This window comes from Centroberyx gerrardi, chromosome 4 (assembly GCF_048128805.1).
Source record: "Centroberyx gerrardi isolate f3 chromosome 4, fCenGer3.hap1.cur.20231027, whole genome shotgun sequence".
NCBI classification, from domain to species: domain Eukaryota; kingdom Metazoa; phylum Chordata; class Actinopteri; order Beryciformes; family Berycidae; genus Centroberyx; species Centroberyx gerrardi.
Genome location: NC_136000.1, coordinates 6,803,568 through 6,824,216, shown reverse-complemented (window position 1 = coordinate 6,824,216; position 20,649 = coordinate 6,803,568). Strand labels below are relative to the sequence as shown.

The 20,649-nt window shown below is 41.1% G+C and overlaps 1 protein-coding gene across 6 annotated transcripts in view; it reads left to right on the top strand.

Annotated features, from left to right (window-relative positions):
* Positions 1-7,649: 7,649 nt before the first annotated feature.
* LOC139917574 (pleckstrin homology domain-containing family A member 7-like) overlaps positions 7,650-20,649 on the top strand; it is a 136,794-nt gene continuing 123,794 nt past the window's right edge. For all 6 annotated transcript variants that reach the window (XM_078283080.1, XM_078283077.1, XM_078283075.1 and 3 more), the window contains exons 1-3: positions 7,650-7,784; positions 7,938-8,014; positions 8,316-8,373. In XM_078283080.1, the coding sequence (XP_078139206.1) occupies positions 7,702-7,784; positions 7,938-8,014; positions 8,316-8,373 (218 nt within the window). In that variant the 5' untranslated portion in view covers positions 7,650-7,701. The remainder of the gene's footprint in view (positions 7,785-7,937; positions 8,015-8,315; positions 8,374-20,649) is intronic.

The window sequence follows — 20,649 nt, the reverse complement described above, 5'->3', positions numbered from 1 at the left end:
TACTTTCATTCCACTATACTTTTTTAGCATGAATACATGTTGTACTGAGAGAATGGTATTCTGCTAATAGGTGTCAGTTCATCGTCATCGCTTCTCCACTACACATTACTGTACTTTTCACTTTAAAAGTCACATTTTGTCAGACGATGGACTGCGTTTCCTGACCAAACTTCTTCCTCCCTCTTTCCTCAGCCCAATATCTGTCTACTGTGTGGGTAATTCAAACTGTTTGAGGACCCACGCCATACTCCCGGAAACAATCTGCATTTTTGTCCCTGACGTGGTTCTGTACGTTTCAGATGAGTCCCCTAGTGTTTGCGGTGGGTGGGGGTATAAATAGCATCCTGAATCCTGTTGCTGTGTGTTTGTTTTCTTTGTTTTCTCTCTTTTCTTTCAGCAGCTGGTTCCACACACACACACAACTGGAGATACTGGATGTGCTGGTGGTTAGAACTGTAAACCCGGGAGGCAGCAGGCACGAGGCTGAGAAACAACAGCTGCCTCAGGAGATACAGCATATCTGCTTTATTAGAATGGATGATATGCAAGATATTGTCCTTTGGTTAAATATACTGGGTGGAAAGAGACTACTTAGACTATGTGGTGTTCATTTTCTATCTAAATGAGAGCATATTGTTTGCCACAGCTGGCTCCAGTGGGAATCAAACACCAAACCTGGCAATCGTAGAAGCAAAGTGACAAAAAAACAAACATGCATTGATGAAAATATGATGATAAATATACACAGAAAGAAGAGACACAATTTATTAATTTGTGCAGGTGAGATAGAAGAAACCCAAGGTGTTAAAACCCCCCAAAGTAAATAAACAAGTAAACAATCAACAACAGCACAAATCAAGATGACAAGTAAAAACACATCTGGAATGTATAATAAAATCTAAACGACAACAGAACACAACATGCTGGAACAAACAAGAAAAAAAGAAAAGAAAATCCAAACAAATTGAGATAGTCCTAAATCAGGAAATGAAATCATTGGGGAAGTGAGTGTGGTAATCAGTTAGAGATTGTATATGTGTGTGTGTGTGTGTGTGTGTGTGTGTGTGTGTGTGCGTTAGCGTATGTGTGCACGCAGGTTGAAGAGGGAAAGGGGAAGAGGAAGAATGGAGAAACTGAGATAGTATTTATATTTGTTGAGAGATTTACAGTACATTCATTAACGGTGATGAATAGTTGACTTAGCTGGACACATTGTTCACTTTTCTTTCTATTGTGGGAGCACTTTGCCACACACACACACACACACACACACACACACACACACACTCCAAAAAAGAAAATAAAAAACAAAAGTAGAACTCAGCTGGGCCTCCAGCTGGACGCTCTGTGCCGATCTCTTCCTGCCCTTCACCTCATCTTGCCTTGTCAGGAGTTTCTGTTGTTGATGTTGGGGAGCATCCAAAGTGCTGCCCACTGAAACCCAACAGGGGAGAGGAAGTCACACACACACACACACACACACACACACAGAGAGAGAGAGAGAGAGAGAGAGCGAGAGAGAGAGAGAGAAATCAGTATCACTCAGCCAGATGTGAAAAATATGCTCAGTTCTGTTAAATTGAGGGTGTTTTGGACAAAGTGACAAATTAAACCTGATTATCATTTCCTTGGGGTATCTGGCAGTCATGACTACCAGAAGCCAAACAGGAATTAGATTTAAGAAACTGGCAAGTACAGACAAAGAAACCACAAAAAAGCCAAAGGAACTCTTTTGGTGTAGAAAAACATAATGCCGACATCAGGGAATGGCCTTTACCTCTGCAACAATTTGTATTAGATTTTCTAAGAAGATAATTTCATGGTGATTTTGAAAGTAAGAAAAGTAAAAACATGTGGAAAACCCTCCATACTTCTCATTTTAACCCTCTAGACTCCAGTAGAAATCCAGAAAAACGTCCGCAGCTTATGTTATTTCTCCTGGAATTGTTTTTTCCCCCATAAATTCTATTCCAATGCCAAAATCTAAAAAATAGAAAAGTGTCAATTACAAGTTTTAGCATTACTGAAAGACTGGATAATGTACTTCAGTTTTATATCAAACTGGTGATTCCTGGTTTTTGGGCACATAGCTCCCATTCATTGCAAATAGGAGACAACTGTTCACACAACTCTCACATTCCTGAGTAAAGAACTATTCCTCTGAGCACTGGAAGACATGCTTTGTATGCAATCTGCCTACTGATAACCAGAAACAATGCCACTCTGCAGCAAAATGTACTTTAATTCATCATCGTCTTAGAATTTGAACCAGTTTCTGAAAGAGAAATAGCTTTTCAGCTCCTGAAAGCTGTATTTTGGCCAGAAATGAGTTTTTCATCAAAGCTGACTCATTTCATTCACACTGTGATTTCCAGTCAGTATGGTGTTTGCATTGGCAGTGATGCTGCAGATTCCTCTAATCTGGTGCCGTTTCTCTTGATTGTTCAGCTGCATTTGAAGAATAACTGACACAAACAACAAAACTCTGTTTTAGTTTGCAAAACTGTAATTACATGTTTGACATTGAATAGGCCTTCTGCTTTTGAAACATTACATACCATCAACAAAATCACATACTGATGTCTAAAAATCAAATGCAATAACAGAAAATCTTCACTAACATCAACAAAATGAAAAATGACCATCTATTTTCAAAACAGTATGTCAAGTTTAAAGTGTTTAGATGTTTAGATTTTGATGTTTAGATGTTTATTCAACAGCATCTTGCCTTTCATTGGCATTAGACCATAAATTCTCATCATCGTCACGCCTCACATTCTCTCTACGACAGCAGGGATAAAAAAGCTTTGTGTGGCGGATCCAACCTTGGCTGCCTCAGCGGTGATGTCATCACAGGCTGAGAGCATCGCCTCAATGAGAGAGTCCTGACCGTGTGGATCATGGTCATACATATTTATTTTATTTTTTTTTAAATTTTCAATTGCTTTGAGAAACGACGAGTAAGGTGGGAGGAACACCATGGACATCCTCACATGGTTTTGGAATCACTACGGTGGAATTGCACAACTTTATTTTTATAGCACCATTCATAGCCTAATGCAGCTCAATGTGCTTTACATAAAATACATGGATTAAAACAATTACAAACCAAAGCAAGCAAAATCAAAAAATACAAGCAAAAGCAAGACAGAAATGAAATGGAAATGAAAATAGTAATTTGTCTTGTAAAATGACTTTAAAAAAAGAAAGAAAGATAAAAGGTAAGATAAGTAGGTAAGTAGGGATAATAATAAAAAATATAAATATTCTTTTATCGTACAAATATTTGTAAAAAAACACCATTATTTTATTGTAAGAAAATATACTCAAAATATTAAATATATACACTATGAAATATGTAGAAACATCAAAATATCAACATGTATTGCGATATATAAAACACACACACACACACACACACACACACACACACACACAGCCGCTCTGCAAGCCCATCCAGAAACACTATGAGGAGCCAATTTATAGGAGGAAATGTGACATTGTCGGTGTGATGTGTGTTGTTGATTATTCAGCAGCACTGATGTGTCCAAGACAAATTTCCTTTGGGACAATAAAGTTTATCTTATCTGATAAACTTATCTTTGCACATGTGACTATTGAGTCAATACAATTGCAAGGGATTTTTGCGAAGATAAGACTCCTATGTGAAATATGTATTTACTGATTGCATTTGTGTTAAATGGTTTGCAAAAAAATGGTGTCAGTGTATTCAGTGTGTGAAGAGAACCAGAAATCATTAATTTAGCAAATGTCTTTGAGGTATGATCACTGTGTTTGTAACCAGAGTTCCCAGAAATGCATCTGACCAATCAAGAAAAACTGTAATATTGACAAAATAACTCATTCAATTGATGAAGCTCATGGAGTTCTGAGGGATAAATAGGCTTTCAGCTCCCTAACGAAGTGCAGCATCTATTATAATCAATATTTCTTTTTGTGAATCATTAAAACCATTTTCAGCCGTTTGGCAGTGTCTTCCCACAGAAAATCACACCACAAGCTGTTCCACTTGTATTATGTGTGAGGCTGGAACACCACTTGCAAACTTGGAACACAAATGTGCAAATGTGTGCTCAAACTACATTTTGTAGTTGTGAACAACTATTTGCAAATATGCAAAACACATTCTTCTGTGGATCACTGAAAACATTTGTGGCAATTTTGGCAGTGTCCTCCCAACGAAGAAGGTTGAAGGTTTTGTGTTCTTAGTTCAAGCACAAGCAACTTTTGTTTCCTGAATGACATCTGGAAGACAGCCACCTCCTCCATGGCTGCCAATAGTGGGCCGGCCCACTCTTCACTTAGCCAATCACAAGCCAGGTGCACATTGTTTGTTGCTGATATCCTGAGCCAATGATCAGGCCTCATTCTCCCTACTTTGTGAAAAAGTATACAGTCAGTGTGGAAATCCATACTCAGTTTTGTAACCCATGCCCATGTTTTATATGATCTATCTGCCCTCCTCTATAATTGTTTTGACTTCCTTGAAGCTATCTGCTATTATTTGGCTGCCTGGGAGACTTGAAGTGTAATTTGCTGCCTGACAGACTGTCCTGTACTGCTTTACCTGGAAGGTAGCGCTCATCACCTGACAGTTTTTAGGGCTGTCTGGAAGCTATCTAATGGCTCATAACTCATAACTGATTGGCTGCCATGAAGGCTGAGTGTCACTTTTGTGCTGAGCAGACTGTATTTGTGGTGTCATTTTGCTCCCTGGCAGCTTGCCCTGTGCTACTTTGTTGCCTGGAAGGTAGCAGCCATTGCACAGCATTCTTTATGCTGTCTTTATTGAAGCTACTATAATACTGGGCTGCCTAGAAGGCTGTACTCATTACTTAGCATGCTTTAGGCTGTCTTGAAGCTACTACTTGTCTGCATAGAAGGCTCAGTATCAGTTTTCTACCTTGCAGACAGCCAGTAGCTATAGTTTAAAAGCAGCATATTGCAGCCTGACAGACCTGTAGTTGTTTGCAGCATCATCATATTAAAATATTTAGCTGTGGTAGAGTAGAATATCACTGGAGTATGTTTACATGCACAATCACTACAGAGAGGAATACAACATAGAAACTGTTCTGGAAGAAATCATATACATTTTCACATTTTCCAAACATTCAGCTGCCCAGCAAGTATAGAGAGCCTTTAGCCGCTGTCTAGCCAGCAGCTACCTGGCCACATGTTTTTGTGTTCCTTGCCTCTTAATAACCATAATTTCAGTCTGAACAAAAATCAACAAGAAAACTCAGCTGAGTGGCTTATCTATCAATAAAGGTGTTAGATGAAGAACTTTGACTTCACTGACTTTCATTTACAGTCCTTTCAAAACTGTTTTGCTTCAGTTGTGCGGTGAAAACCAACGCTCTCTCTGGAGTAAATACAGTCCACTTTTTTTCTACACTATAGCCTATTTTCACATTTATATTTATGCAAGCTGAGTGTGATAAGAAGCTGAGTGTGAAGAACATCAAAATAGCCATTCTCTTCCTCACACCACCTTCCACTCTTACCTTTGGAAATGATTGTTTTTGATCTGGAAATTCCTGGTCAGTGCAGAGCTAGAAACAACACAGGTGAACTGTCTTCTCTCCAAGAGTGGAATTCAGAATAATAGGTGTTGTCAGAAAGCTCTGGATGGAAAACGTGTCAGGATGTTGTCATCAGCATGCTGCCACATGTCTTCCAGATAAGGAGTCACTTTGGCAAATATGCCAATGACTTCATGGCTCCTGATGAGTGACTCAGAACAAGCTGGTGTCTGCCATGTTGGAGGGAGTTATTTACCTTAATGACCGACTGAGGAAACCCGCCAACAACATGTTTACAGCACCACCTGGTCCCGCGCCCCCAAGAGTGATATTTACTGCCATAATGGTTTACTGTATGGGAAAACTGTGGCTGGTATAGATACTCTCAGGCTATTTGAAGCATATGGGATTATGTACAGCACAAGAGGCCTTGTTATTATTTATTGTTAAGTGCTGTAAACCAGATGAAGCAATTGGTTCCAAAATGACTCACCATTTGGAAAAATCACACATATACTCAAAAAATACTACAAAATGAATGGTAACAGAGAATGAAGACAAATTATAGCACTTTTTAAAAGGTAAATGGCTGCCTTGAGTTTATTTAGTTAAAATGTTTAATCTGCTGTTGAAAAAAGCGTGTAGGCTATCAAACCTTCAGGTGGGAAAATGCACTCACTGTACAGAGTACAATGTTAGCTAATTATGTAGCCTAGTCAATTTTCTTAGTGTGATCTTGTTTTCAGAATGGTTTCATTCATTTCTGATGAAGGCCTCTGACTACTGAAATGTCGGTTTTAATAGAAGTCTAATAAAGCGTAGCTACTATTTTTAGACTGTGCAAGAGCCCCGCCTCTCTTCATGTCCATTAATAACAGGACAACACTACTAGGCTACTAATAATAGGTAATATTGCGGTGTGTAACACAAAGTCATGCAAAATTCATCTTGGCGCACTGCATGAGAGTCTGCCTGATGTTTGTGCATCTGCAGAATAATTAAAACTTAGGCAGAGGCTTTTCTTAATGAGCTTCTAAAGTGGTTAGAGACTTTAATCTCATAATCAGCATTCCTCCGGTTAAATCGTCTGAATAATAAGGCAACACGTGTCTTGGAGAGCCAAAAATCAACACATTTTTCATTCATTCGTCTGTCCAATTACTGTCGGCCGGCAGAAACACTGACAGCCGCGGCTCCTCTCCTCTCTTTCTATCGAAGTCATGGCACTCTCCTTTAATAGGCTCTTTTGCTGCCTTCGAGTGCTGTCGGAAATATGTAACTCAATGTAACAGTTTGTTTTTAATAAATTAAAACGGCATGCTTTTAGCGAAATAAATATATTTCTATTTTTTGCTACAAGAGAGTGTTGTGGCTTTCCCCTCACAGTAATTAATTAATGAAAACATCAGTTACACCCTTGAGACATTGTTTCTCTGCACCACTTGGTTTCCAAAATAATACAACAGCAACCAAAACAACTATTTCTGCATCAAGGTCAGTTTTATTTCCAACCAAAATCACTTTGAATCAAGGTTATATTAATAAACTAAGACTGGAACTAAGCATGACAAACATTTAGTAAAATGAAATGAAATAAAAACTGGGGAGTAGCCTATAAAAAATGTAAACTAACCTAAAAAGATGATGTTACTTTCAGAATACAGTCAATGCCAAATTTAGAGTGGAACTAGCCTATCTCTATATAAATAAATCACATTACACTGACTATATGAAGCTTAAGGTTATTCCCCAACTGTGTGTACTTGTGCCTTCCTGTATTTACACTGGACACACACATAGCTACACAGGACACATTGTCTTTGCCCAGTCAGTCAAAACAATAAAAATGAAACTGAAACTGAATAAACTAAAAACAAAAACTGAAATAAACCTAGGAAATGCTGTCTGAAAAGTAACTGAAACTAAACTACAATTGAACCCCATCCACCCACTACAGCACCCCAGGTGGCTACTGTTATACCAGATACAGAAACTTTATGCTTGAATTGACGCCCTGATGGTGGCGACTGTGGTACTCGGCATTACGAGCTGAGGACTGGTCCCTGAAGGCAGCACTGGCCCTAGCGGCGATCGCTGAGCTCCCTGGAGACTCCATGGAGAGGGAATGAGATGAAATAGGACTTCAGACCGGATCATGGCGGCGCCTCTCGGGCGGGACACCTTACCTGAACACTGGTCTTACGGTGTCTGCGAGGACGGCAGGGTCTTCTTCATCAAGTGAGTCGGATATTATGCGCTTTTAATAACCGTGTCGCGCCCGTCTCTCTCGGTTTAACGGGAGTTGGCGCGGCTGCTGTAGTGTTTCCTTCCTGCCGGTGGTGTAACAGGTGTTTTTCCCTGTGTGTGTGTGTGTGTGTGTGTGTGTGGCAGCGATGAGACGCGGACCACTACCTGGCTGCATCCCCGCTCCGGTGAGCCGGTCAACTCCGGACACATGATCCGCTCAGGTAGGCGCTGTACTCTCGGCTGTGGCATTTGCTCATTTCCTTCATTTGTTTTGCTTTATGTTTTTTTCCTCCCAACGGGCTTGTTCCAGCATCGCCATGCAGCATGAAGCCTACTGTTGACTTTATACTGTGTTTTCTTTGCTGCTGTGCCGTGGGGAGCTTGTTTACATTTTGGGCCCAGCCTCGGGGGGGTGGAGAAGAAGAAGAAGAAGAAGAAGAAGAAGGAGAAGCAGGAGGAGGAGGAGGAGAAGAAGAAAACTTTCAGGTGACAAGTTACCTGTCTCATTTTGTTACATTGCAGACCTTCCTCGGGGATGGGAGGAAGGCTTTACGGACGACGGGGCCTGCTACTTCATAAAGTAAGTGCTTTTTTTTTTTTTTTTTTTTAAACTATTCGTCTCCGTTATACAGTCACCTGCACATGACTTGGAAGTTACCGTGAAGCTAAATATGGCTCCTAGCTGCCTCTTAATTCCTCACTAATTACCGCCGGGAGTGTGTGGATTTACAGGGGTTCTGACTGGGACTAACCTGTTGACCCTCTGATGACCCCACTGCTTTCATTTGCTGCCTTGTAATCTGTATAGCAAATGTCAAGTATGTATTCCTTATTCACCTGTTGGTGGTTGGTAACCCCCCCCATGTTCTTCCTTTTGGCATTTTATCTGGATATGTGTCCTGCTGTAGTTATTACTTGCAGTTAATTCGTTTGAGGGAAAATCAACACTTGGATGCTCTTACACATAACATAGGCCTTTATCAGTGCATTCCAGCAGTTATTTTGTGGTTAAGTGTTGTAATTGATTTTGCTGTGCCCACTTTCCCTCGACCTGATTTGTCTAGACTTCATTGAGTGATTTCCTTAATTTCCCAGAATGCCTTTTGACAACCTCCAGAGAACTGGTGTGAACTTGTTGCATTCAGCTGTGGGATATACTGAGTGCAGGTACAGAGAGCAATAGTGATAGCTTTGTAAGAGCAAGAGTGCCAAAGTTTTTCCAGTTGAGAAAAAGTGAGAGTCGCTCCCCTTTACTCAAAACTTGTGGCTGCATTGCATTCTGGTCTATTTTCTGCTACTGTCAGTGGAGAAACTGGTCTCTCTCCTCTTCTACGATGGATTTCTCCCTGTATGATTGTTGGTGCAAAATGGCGGCTCTAGAAAGAAGCCCTCGCTCTTTGATTCTGATGGATTGACACCAAAGCCTTTGTACTATTCATGTTTTAGATCGCTGAAACATTTTCTGCTATCAAACTCCATTGCTGTGCTGGAAATATCTTGACGTCTTTGGTCAATTATCATGAGAATAAGAAAAATACGCCATCAAACAATAAAATTGGCCCAGAAATGCAAGGTGCATCGCCAATGGCTGCTTTTTAAGTGTTCAAGTGTTTTAAGGTGGATTTTTCCTTTAAACCCCAAGGTGTGGCAAAGTCCCTGCATCTAATATCATTTGCTACCAAAAGTCAGAAACCCAGCTGTACTGCATAAATGGACAAAACGTCTGGAGAGACAAAGTGGAACGGTTAGGCTGCTGATGACTGACAGTGTATTATTAATATTTGCTCAGTGTCATAAGTTATTACATGTAGGTCACCAAAAATGTCTCTACAGAAGCAAACAGCTTTAGAGGGAGCATGGATCCAGAACGCTCCGCTGAGGTGAATATTTGTATTTTTTATTTTTTACATTGCATCTACGTCATTTTTTGCGTGATCTTGGCTCTTCATTACAAAGAGAGAAAATGCAAGATTCAATTTGGACTCACCAAGGCTGTGGTATGGCAACTGCCATGCCTTGTCATACCCAATGTCCGTGGTTTCTTGTGTGTGTGTGTGTGTGTGTGTGTGTGTGTGGGATGTGTTTGGGTTTGTGGAACTCTTTGGTGGGAAAATGATGTCTCTGGTCATTCAGTATCCTTATGACTTCTTCTAAAGGCAGGGCAGCAAATTAACACAGATATAATTTTGACAGCAGCTGGTAAGTTTGTCCAGTCTGCAGGTTATCAGCTGTCATTTGGACGTCCTGTAGTGTTCTTAAAATCTGCGCTCTGGGATTTAGTGTTTTATGACTTCTCCATGTTGAGCTATTGTGCTGATAGGAAGGGATTTAGAGATTAAGGTGTCACTGTAGATAACACAGGGCAAGGGTCTGTTCTGTTCTTGTTGACGGTAATTACTTGGGTACAAACAAACAAGAGTTTTTTTTCCAGGTAGAGCTCGAGTGATAGAGATTTAGGGTAAATGCCACTGGAACGGAGGCTTATTGCAAAATATGTTGTGTAGGCTACATGTGTAAAGACATTGGCAGTTCACACACCTGTATATCAGGCCTGATGTGGTGTCTTGTTTTGCAGTGATGTGTCTGTGTTGGTGTGTCTCCTTCTTGCCAGCCATATTCCTAAAATGACCCTGAATTGAGTGGAAAAATAAATAAAATTAGTAATCACTGTGTTTTAATGCATAATTTCATTTTGGCTACACTTTGTCTTTTTTTTTTAGCCTTGCAGTGTAAGCCTACCTCAAACCCACCTGTTAGAGTTTTAATTGGCCATCAAGGTGTCAGTAGCCAGTTGTCGTCTGTCCTACAGTAAGTTAGGAGACATTATATCGTCATTTTGAGAGAGTATTACTACGTGACGTATTTGCATAAGCTAGCCTACATGGATGCTTGTTTAGTAGAAGTTTTTCACTGGGTCTATTCATTCTTAATAGTGCACTTGAAGACTGAGGACCATCTAGTCCAGATAGGTAAACTGGGTTTAGGTGGGTTTACCCTCCACTAAATACTACAAAGCTAGATTAGAGGGTTAGCGAGGACTTCAGGTTTAACCTGGAGTTTCCGATGTCATGAAGGTGGCTCGCTTTTAGGCAGCGTACATCACCATGGTAACTGAGGCTTCACAGCTAACCTGCTCCGGAGCAGCTTATGTTCAGGCTGTCGGATCCACACGCATTAAAAGTCTGCCTCCTTACCAATCAACTCCTCAAAAATAACCTGAAAATAATCTTTATTACAAAAATGTAATTTACAAACCAGATATGAACACAAACATTGCATTCAATTGAACGAGACAAGTAATAAAAAGAACTGTAAGGGGTAAGAAGGGCTGTTAGCAGGACAACGGTGTTTAGAGACTGGCAGAACCACTTTGTTTTCCATGGTGAATTATTGCTATAATAAATGTTTGTAATGTTTCCAGGCCATTTTCCCACATTGGCTATAAAACAGGGCTTCTAACAAATAGCAGATAGTACATCAGTTGACTGTAGTGATTAATAATGAATGACATTTGCTGTTGCATATTAAATGCGCTGAAATTCCTTCATAGGATTCCCGAGAGAGATTGATGCAATAGGTTTCACCCACATTCCCAAACAGGAGGCTTGTGAATGGAAAACCTTTTCACAGCCTCAGTGTGGCTTTACAATACTGTATCAATGAAAAGTATCTCTGCTGTGCCTTAAGGACAAGGCAGTGATAAGCCTATTTACTTTGGGGGCATTTGCACTATGTGCAGTTTTCCTCCTGCAGTCCTCTCTGTAGGCTTGGCCCCAGAGTTAGATTCATTTTCGCTGTTAGTGTTATTCTATTGCTCACATCTATTCTTTATAACAGTTTGTTCCTTCTTGAGAGAAGAACATAAATGCTAGTAATCATTCTTTCCCACACTTCTCACTATTATGTAATGTGTTGAAATAGTCTGCAACATGTTTACATAACCCCACAATTATTTATAGTCTACTGCTTTTATTGTTTTATTATTTTGTACTGTTTTTTTTTACTGCTTCTTTTTATATTCTAGTTGTGTGCTTGTATTCTATTTACTTTTCCCCGCTGAATCATCACACTTTTGCCGATTCAACAACCTAATTTTCCCACGGTGATCAATAGTTTCATTTTGGCTTAAATTGGCTGCGCCGCATCTTTCCATGTTGCATGTGATTGGCTTTTTGCTGCAAACCCCGCCCCTTTTATGTGAACACGCTCACATTTGAAAATGATTTGAAAATCCTCGGTTGATAGCCAGCTTCGTGAGACCAGTTAGCCTGGATCGCCATTGTCAGGTTTTGTGAAGCCAGCTATCGTAAATATAACCTATGTGAAACTGACTTGGTGACATAGGGCAGTGGTCAGAACCGAGGCAAAAGTCATGTTGACTCCAAATCAAGACAGACTCCAGAGCAAGTTGAGACTTATTTGATACTAATACCAAATTTATAGGCAAATGTGTGCATAGATTAGGCCTACATCTCGATTTAAGTAATGACTAGAGGGACTAGAGAGGGAGCTACACGTACTTCATTTATTCTTTGCTGTCTGACAACTGGAAATCTTTTCTCCATAAAGCTGGGACAAACCATTCTTTTCCTGCGCTGGGGGGGCATTTATCTGTCTCCATCTCCAAACCTTTAATTTCCTTGTGAATGGTATTTCTTGTACAGAAATAACAAGGTGAAGTAATAACCTCCTTGAAATCCAATATCCTACTCTAGTTGAAGGGGGACTATTATTCCAGAGGCCATGTTTATATAACAGCTCCCCGGGGTTCAACCAATGTCTGTTCTGGGGCCGCTCCTGACCGAAAAATGTTTTCATGTTTTTATTGCCAGCAAAAGGAACAACACAGCTCCCTTTGCATTAAAGTATGTTTTTCATTGTCTTCGGACACTCGCAGAGTTCTTGGTAACAGCGTTTGCCAAGAAAAAAACGTTTTTATTTTCCCCCCTAAAAACAGGGCAGCATCACTTAATGATGTTTTATTTCAAAGTGGACGGTAGTTGCTGTTAACTCGGTCCAAAGCTTTTATCTTTTTTTTAAGCCGTAAAAAGAAGGATCCCCTGTGGCTTCGTATCAAAACAAAGTCAGCAGATCCAAGTCGGAGGCCTTTTAGAACAATTAATTCATCTTCTGTACCGGTGCCTGGCCAGGATGAATCATTCACACACCGAGAAGTCATTACACAACCTATTTATCAACGTGATGGCACGCTGGCCACTTGATGGAGCACCACCCTTATCTCCCTGTAGGTACACACTCGGGGCAGTGGCCTCTGCCCGGTCCAATCCATGAGGCTGGCATTAAAAAACACCATGGATGTGCCGTCTCAGGGTGTGAGCGAACATTAGCTAGTGCAGTGGAATACATTCCTTAGATGTTCACGACCACCGACTGGTGATATTCTAGTTGGGGAATGACAGAAGTAAATTAATGTTCTTATGCCACAAATAAGTGATTCCCACCCATGACTCACAGACCCATAATGCACTAACTAACCCCGCGCTCACACTGCGAGCAACACGATCAGCAAGGCATCAGAAGTCCATTTGGATGGTCAACAAGTTTGTCCGCCGAGAAAAGTTGCCCATGGCTGAACCTTTTGTGGTCATCAGCCCTTAACAGCCAATCAGATTCCTGCGAATTTGATTTTATGAGTTTTATGAGCAATAGCTACACCTGGCAAGTGCAAAATAGACGAGAAGTTGGTTTCAAAGCTTCGCAGTTCTCTACAACTTTTATTTGAAAGACTACAGGAATAACCGTCTTCAAGAAGATGCTTGGAGAACGGTTGCATCCATCATTGGGGTCGACCTCTAAACTAATGTTAACTCATCAAAACCATTGAATTTTATGACAGGCAATACCAAAGCAGCGAAAAGTTGTTTCGCTGCACCAGACCACTACATAGAGCCTGGTGCACTGTCTAGAGTTGGTCAGAATGGAGCGACCCATCAGCTAAATTGGTTGTAGTGTGAACGCAGGGTAAGTTAATGATTGTTTGGAAATGCCTCATAAATGGCTGTATGATCATATCACTAAGGGTAACATATCGTCGCTGATGGGTGAAAACCTTGTGTCTCCAAAATGTAAACTTTTCAGGATTTAAGAAAAACAGCCTTGTTTTTAGCTTGAAAAGTGAAAACATGAAAATCACCAAAACTGTAGTAACAAGTCTTTTCAAATAAAATGGAGAAGATACAGAGATACTGTTCTGTATAATTCTGTTACTTCTAATTTGATATTGGTTCTAAAACACAATTTTTTCCAATACCTCTCTTTGTTGATGTGTGCAGTGAAAGCACATTTCTTTATGCAACGGAGTGAAATTATCTTCTGTGTAAAATTTGTACATACCATCTGCTTGTCTAAATGGAATTGGACCATGCTCAATTGATTTCCTCAGTGCAAATCCCCTTAAACAAGAACAAACCTTGAGTTCTTATTTTCGGAATCCAACTTTTTGAAACTTCTCAGTACCCTTGATGCCTCATCAATGGTGACAGTATCTGAAATTAGCACAGTATGGATAGGTATGGTGTCCTAACACATGCCCTGCCTGCCAACTGTTTGTTTTGCATGACATTGTGTTTCCTGGTTGGATCTAAATGCTAAAATGTATTTCTGTTTGCATAGCTGTAGACTGAAGACACCTGCACTCCGGAGGTGGTTTGGATGATCGGATCTTCAGTGTTTATTGAGTGCACTTACACCTGTGTTTTATGTGTTTTTCCACTACCTGATTACAATCCGATCACTCAGGATGCATGTTAATCCCAGGTGTAAAGGTGATCACATCTGACTCCCAACTCCTTCTGAATCAGAGCATTAAAACCTTCATCTTTGGTGTTGGCACAGACTCTCACAGACAATCTGCGTCTACAGTACACCTCTGACTCCCATAGCTGCCGATGAGCTCACGGCGGACGTAGCGGCGGCAGCATCATCGGCCAGATTGCGTGTCTGCCTGTGGCTGTTTGCACGGTGCTGCGTTCCTGTCCGTTCCCACTGTTAACACTCAGCTGTTCTTTGCCTGGGCTTGCTGTAATAATCCCCCTATAGACGCCCCGCGGTGCTTGTCGGCGGGACGTAAAGTGTGAGGTGCGTTTGTTTCAGCACTTCCACCTCCCCTCGGCTCAACCCGCTTACACATACCTCTCTTCAGTATTACTCACTGTGCGTAAGACGTTTGTTTGACGAAGAATGTTCTCCCTCGCTCACTGTGCGTGCCTCTGTCTCTCTTGCCTTTGGTCACACACACACACACACACTCACACACACGGACATGATGTGTGTTTCTCTGTCTGTCCCTGAGGATAGCTACAGATGGTTCTTCCTCCTTCTCCTGCCCCCCCCCCCCCCCCCCCCCCCCCCCACCCCCACCCCCCCCCCCCCACCCCCACCCAGCGGGAGTAGCTCCTAGTAGTGGGGAGGTGGGTAGCAGAGCCGATCAGATCCAAAGAGGGATAAACCTCCTGCAGGAATGTCGCCACGACGCGGCTGAGGAGGATTGAAGGAAGGAGGGAGAAAGGAGAGAGAGACACACACACACACAAAGTGAAGTAAAAAGGGAGAGAGACACTCAAGGAGACTGAGAGAGAGAGAGAGAGAGAGAGAGATGTCAGAAAGGCCTGGTAATGGAAGAGGACAGCTGGTTCAGTCCCATTGCCCTCAGCCTTGTCCTTAGTCATTATCCTGCAGTTCCACTAATCTAGAAAGGTGTGAGAAACCTGGTGAACACCCTGCTAAACCAATAAATGGGTTTGGCATTACAGTCTTGCTTACTGTAGAACTTATTTCATTTAAGCTTCATTTTGTAGTTTTAGAAAGAATCAGAAAAAAAATTGAATTGCAAAATTAAATAAAAGCAAATAAAAGTAACCATCAAATGCAAAGTGAATCAACAGTTAGCTTGTACGATGCTTTTTTCATTGCAAACATTCTAGAGAGGGGACAACTATATAGCAACGATATTAAAATGGTTCATTTCTGGCCTCAAATGGGACTCCAGAGATCAAACTTTCCTGTTGGTGCACTTTTTAGTCAGCTTTTCATATATTATGTTTGCAAATCATATTACATTATACAGTAAACTGAATGACATTGTTCGGCATTGTAGAGGTGATACTCTGACAAAAGTCTGCAATTGGCTGTGCAGTGATTTTAGCAGTATGCCAAAGGATGAATGGCAGCGTAAGCACAATGATGGTATCATGAAGCCGTGACAAAGAGGCTTATCTCAAAGCAGCTTACAATTATGTCAGGAGTATGGCCTCGCAAGACTAAAAACCCTCTAAGGCTCGGTGTTATACTGGGTGTAGATACAATCAAGACCACTGGAGGAGTTTTTTCCCTATAATGTTTGAATGAATTACTTCAATAAACCTTTCATCCGGGGAAGGTTTGCTAGACATGCATGCTTTTTGTCAGCAATTTCCCTTTTGTGCAGTTACACACATTCTCACCTGTGGGCTGCCCAGTGTAACCACAGCTCTGCTTGAAAAGACGAACTGCGTTTACATGAATATTTCAGGAAATACAGTAGCTGATACTCTTATCCAGCATGAATTACAATGAGTGGAACAGACAGATAGCCTTAAATTCCTATTACAAATATTCCAAGCATCCAGTAGTAAGTAGTGTGAGGATCTGAGCCATAGTGCCCCGATAAGATAGATAAGATATGTAGCAAACCGTGTATGACAGATAAGTGCTAGGTAAGGAAGTAAGAGCTATTTTGCATTTTTCGAATCATGTGTTCTTGACTGTTGGATAAGATGCTTGATCACCAGGTGAGCACAACAATGAATGGGCCTAAATATAGATGTTGTCTACAGAGAACGCACTGGTGCATTACAGTGATCCACCTGACTGGCTGCTAAGAGGTTGTTTGCTCAGGCAAAAAGGACAACTTCATGCAGCAGGTTTCCCAGGCAAGGCAGTTTTTCTGCTTTCCAACTTGATGCAAAATGCTTGTGATCATGCTAATAAACTTGATGGATCACGCTGAAGTTGTAAGAACATAGGGTTAGTTTGTGCTCGCCATCTAGCGCTCTTTGTCTTCAAATGAGAAAGGGGCTTTGTTTTGCTGTGGAGCCATGGCTAAACCAAAGAACCAACAGTTCTCTGGCAGCCAAATAAAGGCTTGAGGAGAAAGCTTTGCAAACAAAAGCTTTTCTTTTGTTTTCATCGGTTCAAGGCGCCTAACCAGTCTCCGTGTTTGCTCTCGGAACAGCAGGAAAGTTAAAGATTATTTCTCGTAAATGTCAGCCCAAGGACAATGTTTATATCCAGTGTTTTCTTCATGGGCTGTATTGCGTGCTTAATGATGAGCCCTCCAGATATTTGCTTCCAACACCTGTTTGCACACAGAAGGCTCAATCCGGCGACACATGCTAGGTTTTTTGTATTATATTGTGGTGTTATATTTCCGTGCTCTGTTTCAGCTCTGCGACTGTGTCAGCTGCGGCCTGAGTAAGTGGGTAAATTAGTAACTCCCAGGGGTGTCGCAGGTAAATCATTTCCTCACTCTCTCCAGACTTCGACTCATCTGTGTGTTCCCACACAGCTCAAAAGTCTTAAAGTTGACTGTCTGTGCAAAAGTCCTTGGCAGAAACGGTGCCAGAATTTCCGCTTTTGAATCGGTGAAATGTGACTCGATATAGTTTTCAGCGTTAAAGGTGCACACCCTACATAGTTAGGATGCCAGGTATGCTTAATGAAGCGCACTTAAGATGTTCTGGCGAGTTCAGAGATCAGAACAGTATATTCATTTCATGATAGCTTGGTTACCTTTTGTTTTTGTGAATTTCTTGGCTAGATAGAATAGTTCTCACTCCACTTCTATCTGCACAAAGCCGAGGGAATAAACACACTCTGCTGGAGTGTTGGCACTGGAGTGGAATGAACTTGAATATTTGATGTTTGTTCGCCTCAGAAGGAGAGAGAAAGAAGAAGTTTGGGGAGGAGGAGGGCTTGAGGTTTTTCGCAGCGAATGACTTTGGAAATAAGACAAGTTCCTTTTCATCAAATCTAGGAAGCTTCCCAGGAGATAGCATCTGCTGAGGCAGCTTCTCTCTCTCTCTCTCTGTCTCACTTACACTCTCTCTGTCACGTTTTCTCTTATAAACACTCATTCTCTTTTTCACACTCACCCTCTCTCTCTCTCTTTCACACTCTTTCTCTCACACACTCTCCCCCCTCTCTCTCTCTATCCCGCTAGCTCTCTTATTCAGTCTTGCTCTTTCACTTTTCCTGTCTTGTTTTCTATCTACTCCCTCTCTGTATCTCTTGCCATATACTTAACTTCCTCACCCACATCCTTCACTGTTTTTGCTTCCTTCTATTTTTCTATATTTCTCTGCAAGGCCAAAAGGTGGGAGAAAGAGACAGACGGAGAGAGAGAAAGAGAGAGAGATAGGGAAAGAGAGAGAGAGAGAGAGCTCTCCCAATCCTAACAGAATAGAAGAGTATTGACGGTGCTTTGATCGCTGCCTCCACCCCTCTCACAAAGTGAAAGCAATGTCTAGGGTTTTGCAATTTATAGTGTACAACTGTATATCATGTATATCATGATTTTAGTTTAATAATCGTAGAATATTGGCATGCCGGCAACATTGGAACATTTCATTTCATTTAGACTGTTACACTGCAGCTGAAAATGCACAGTAAAACAATTTTGTTCCTCAAATCACTGAAACTCACTGAGACTCCGGTTTTTCAAACTTTGCTCATCTACAAAGTTTGAAAAGAGCGGATGGTAGAATAGAAAATCAAAGGTGTAAGGCTCAAGGAGAGACGGTATAGTGCGGTGTAGTTAAGAAGTGAGATGAGCCAGTGAGTCAGTGTTTATGCCTGACTCACTGTGTTCACACTCAGACTCCACAGGGACTTACTCAGCGTTACCACTGGCTAATTATTTATCAACAGCTTGGTGTGTGTGTGTGTGCGTGTGTATTCAATATGTGCTCTGTGTGTGTGTGTGGGTGTGTGTGTGTGTGTCTTAAGCAAAATCTTCATTCATAAGTTAACAATGCTGGACAATACAAACAGAGATAAAAGAGAAAATGCTCAACTTGAAAGACTTATTTGTTTCTGCACCTGTTCTTTCCACTGAGTGTAGGTGCACTTCAGTAAATACCAACCTCAGCACATGTCCACCTTAAAATAGAAATGTGGGCTATTGTAAAGACATTTCGACAATGAAAATTAGACACAGCACATCAGTTTAGCAATTACACCCACAATGAGAACTGTATGCATTTCTCTTATTGTGTTATATTACTCTTATTGTGTCGTTTCACATTTAAAGTAATAATGAGGACTGTCAGCTAAGACTTTGAAGTAGTTTGAAGTGTTTTCATTGAAGAATTTTTATTTGAGCATTCATTTTTGGATGCTGGAATGTAGCCTATTTGGACAGATTGTATTCATAAAGTTGTAATGTTTAGTATTCTTAACAAATGTTGTATGATACAGTATGTGGCAGGGTGGCTAGTGTATATGCAATGGTATATGATGATATGGTGATATAGACGTGATATATGGTGTACGTTTGTGAGTCTGATCTATAATGTGTGTTATTATCAGTCACTATTCAGGCAGCATGGCCTACAGTATGGTTGCAGCTGTAGAGGAGCAGTTTGTGTAAGTTATAAAATGAATGTAAGCTCTTATCTTCATGTGTTTGCCTGGATTGCTAGCTCTGCTGTGACAACAGTGCTATGGTTTCTCCTTGTGTCCTGTCTCTCAGTGGCGTAGAGAGGCGGCTAGAGGAAGACACACAATGTCTTTACTGTCGTCTAACAGTCAGTATCGATGACAGCTGGCCTGGTGGAAGTGTTCCTGTTCAGTCTGGCGCTTTAACCGCTGGTGTCTTGTGTGAGCCAAGACATTTATCTGTTTCTCTTTCTTAAGCCCTGTTTGCACGGGACGATGTGGGGGGGCCTCATGTAATTAATGAATTACCCCCCTGCCTCCCTCACACCGAGCCAGTGAATTGTGTGAAATGCATTTCCACGGGATAATGAAATTAGCTGAAATCACCGGCGCCTCGGATACAGTTGAGTAGTTTACAGTTTATAAAACAAAAATGCATTCAAAACCTTCCTCCCTAGATTCCATTACTGCCTCCATTTTATATGACAGGTGAAAAATTGCACGTCTAGAAGAAGATAAACAAATTGCATGGCAAAAACAAATTGTCTGAAATTACTGAGAGTTTGATTCGTACAGGATTAGTATTATCTAGTATTGTCCTCTGTTTTCACCAAAATGCAGGTTTTAACCCCATTTAGACGGGATTCAGACGGGATTCGTTTCTTCGGGTTAGGTAGGGTAATTTGTACTTGAGCTGTTGGTTAATTTTAAGCATCTGTGATTTTTCCCCATGACCTCAATATTAATTTCAGCCTCTATTTCAGTCCCTACTGTTTCTCAGTGCACTCATAGGTGGACTGATTTGAGGTTTTAGCCACTTCTGTCTCAACTCCAGTCGCGCTATTTCCTGATTGCCAATGAGTGCACAGTTCACAGTTTCATTTTTGTCTGTGGAAGTGAAAACGCATTGATATGGAAGCATTTGAGGAGGCTTTTGCTAATTTGACTGGTACAAACCCACCTATACCTATATAAGTTGAAGCCCATCAGGAGAGCTAGAACCTGCAAGCTGCTACGAGTATTCTACCTGTAGGCTAAGAAGGGTTGAATTTGTTGAACCACAGTGGAAGTGACCGAAAATCTATCTTTTGTTTAAACGACTAGCATGTTTTGTGTGACGTTTGCATCTGGGAATGCCCAAACTATGCACCTATCTGTTTTTTGGCATTTGTTAAAAACCGGAGTCCAGAGTGCTGAGTGA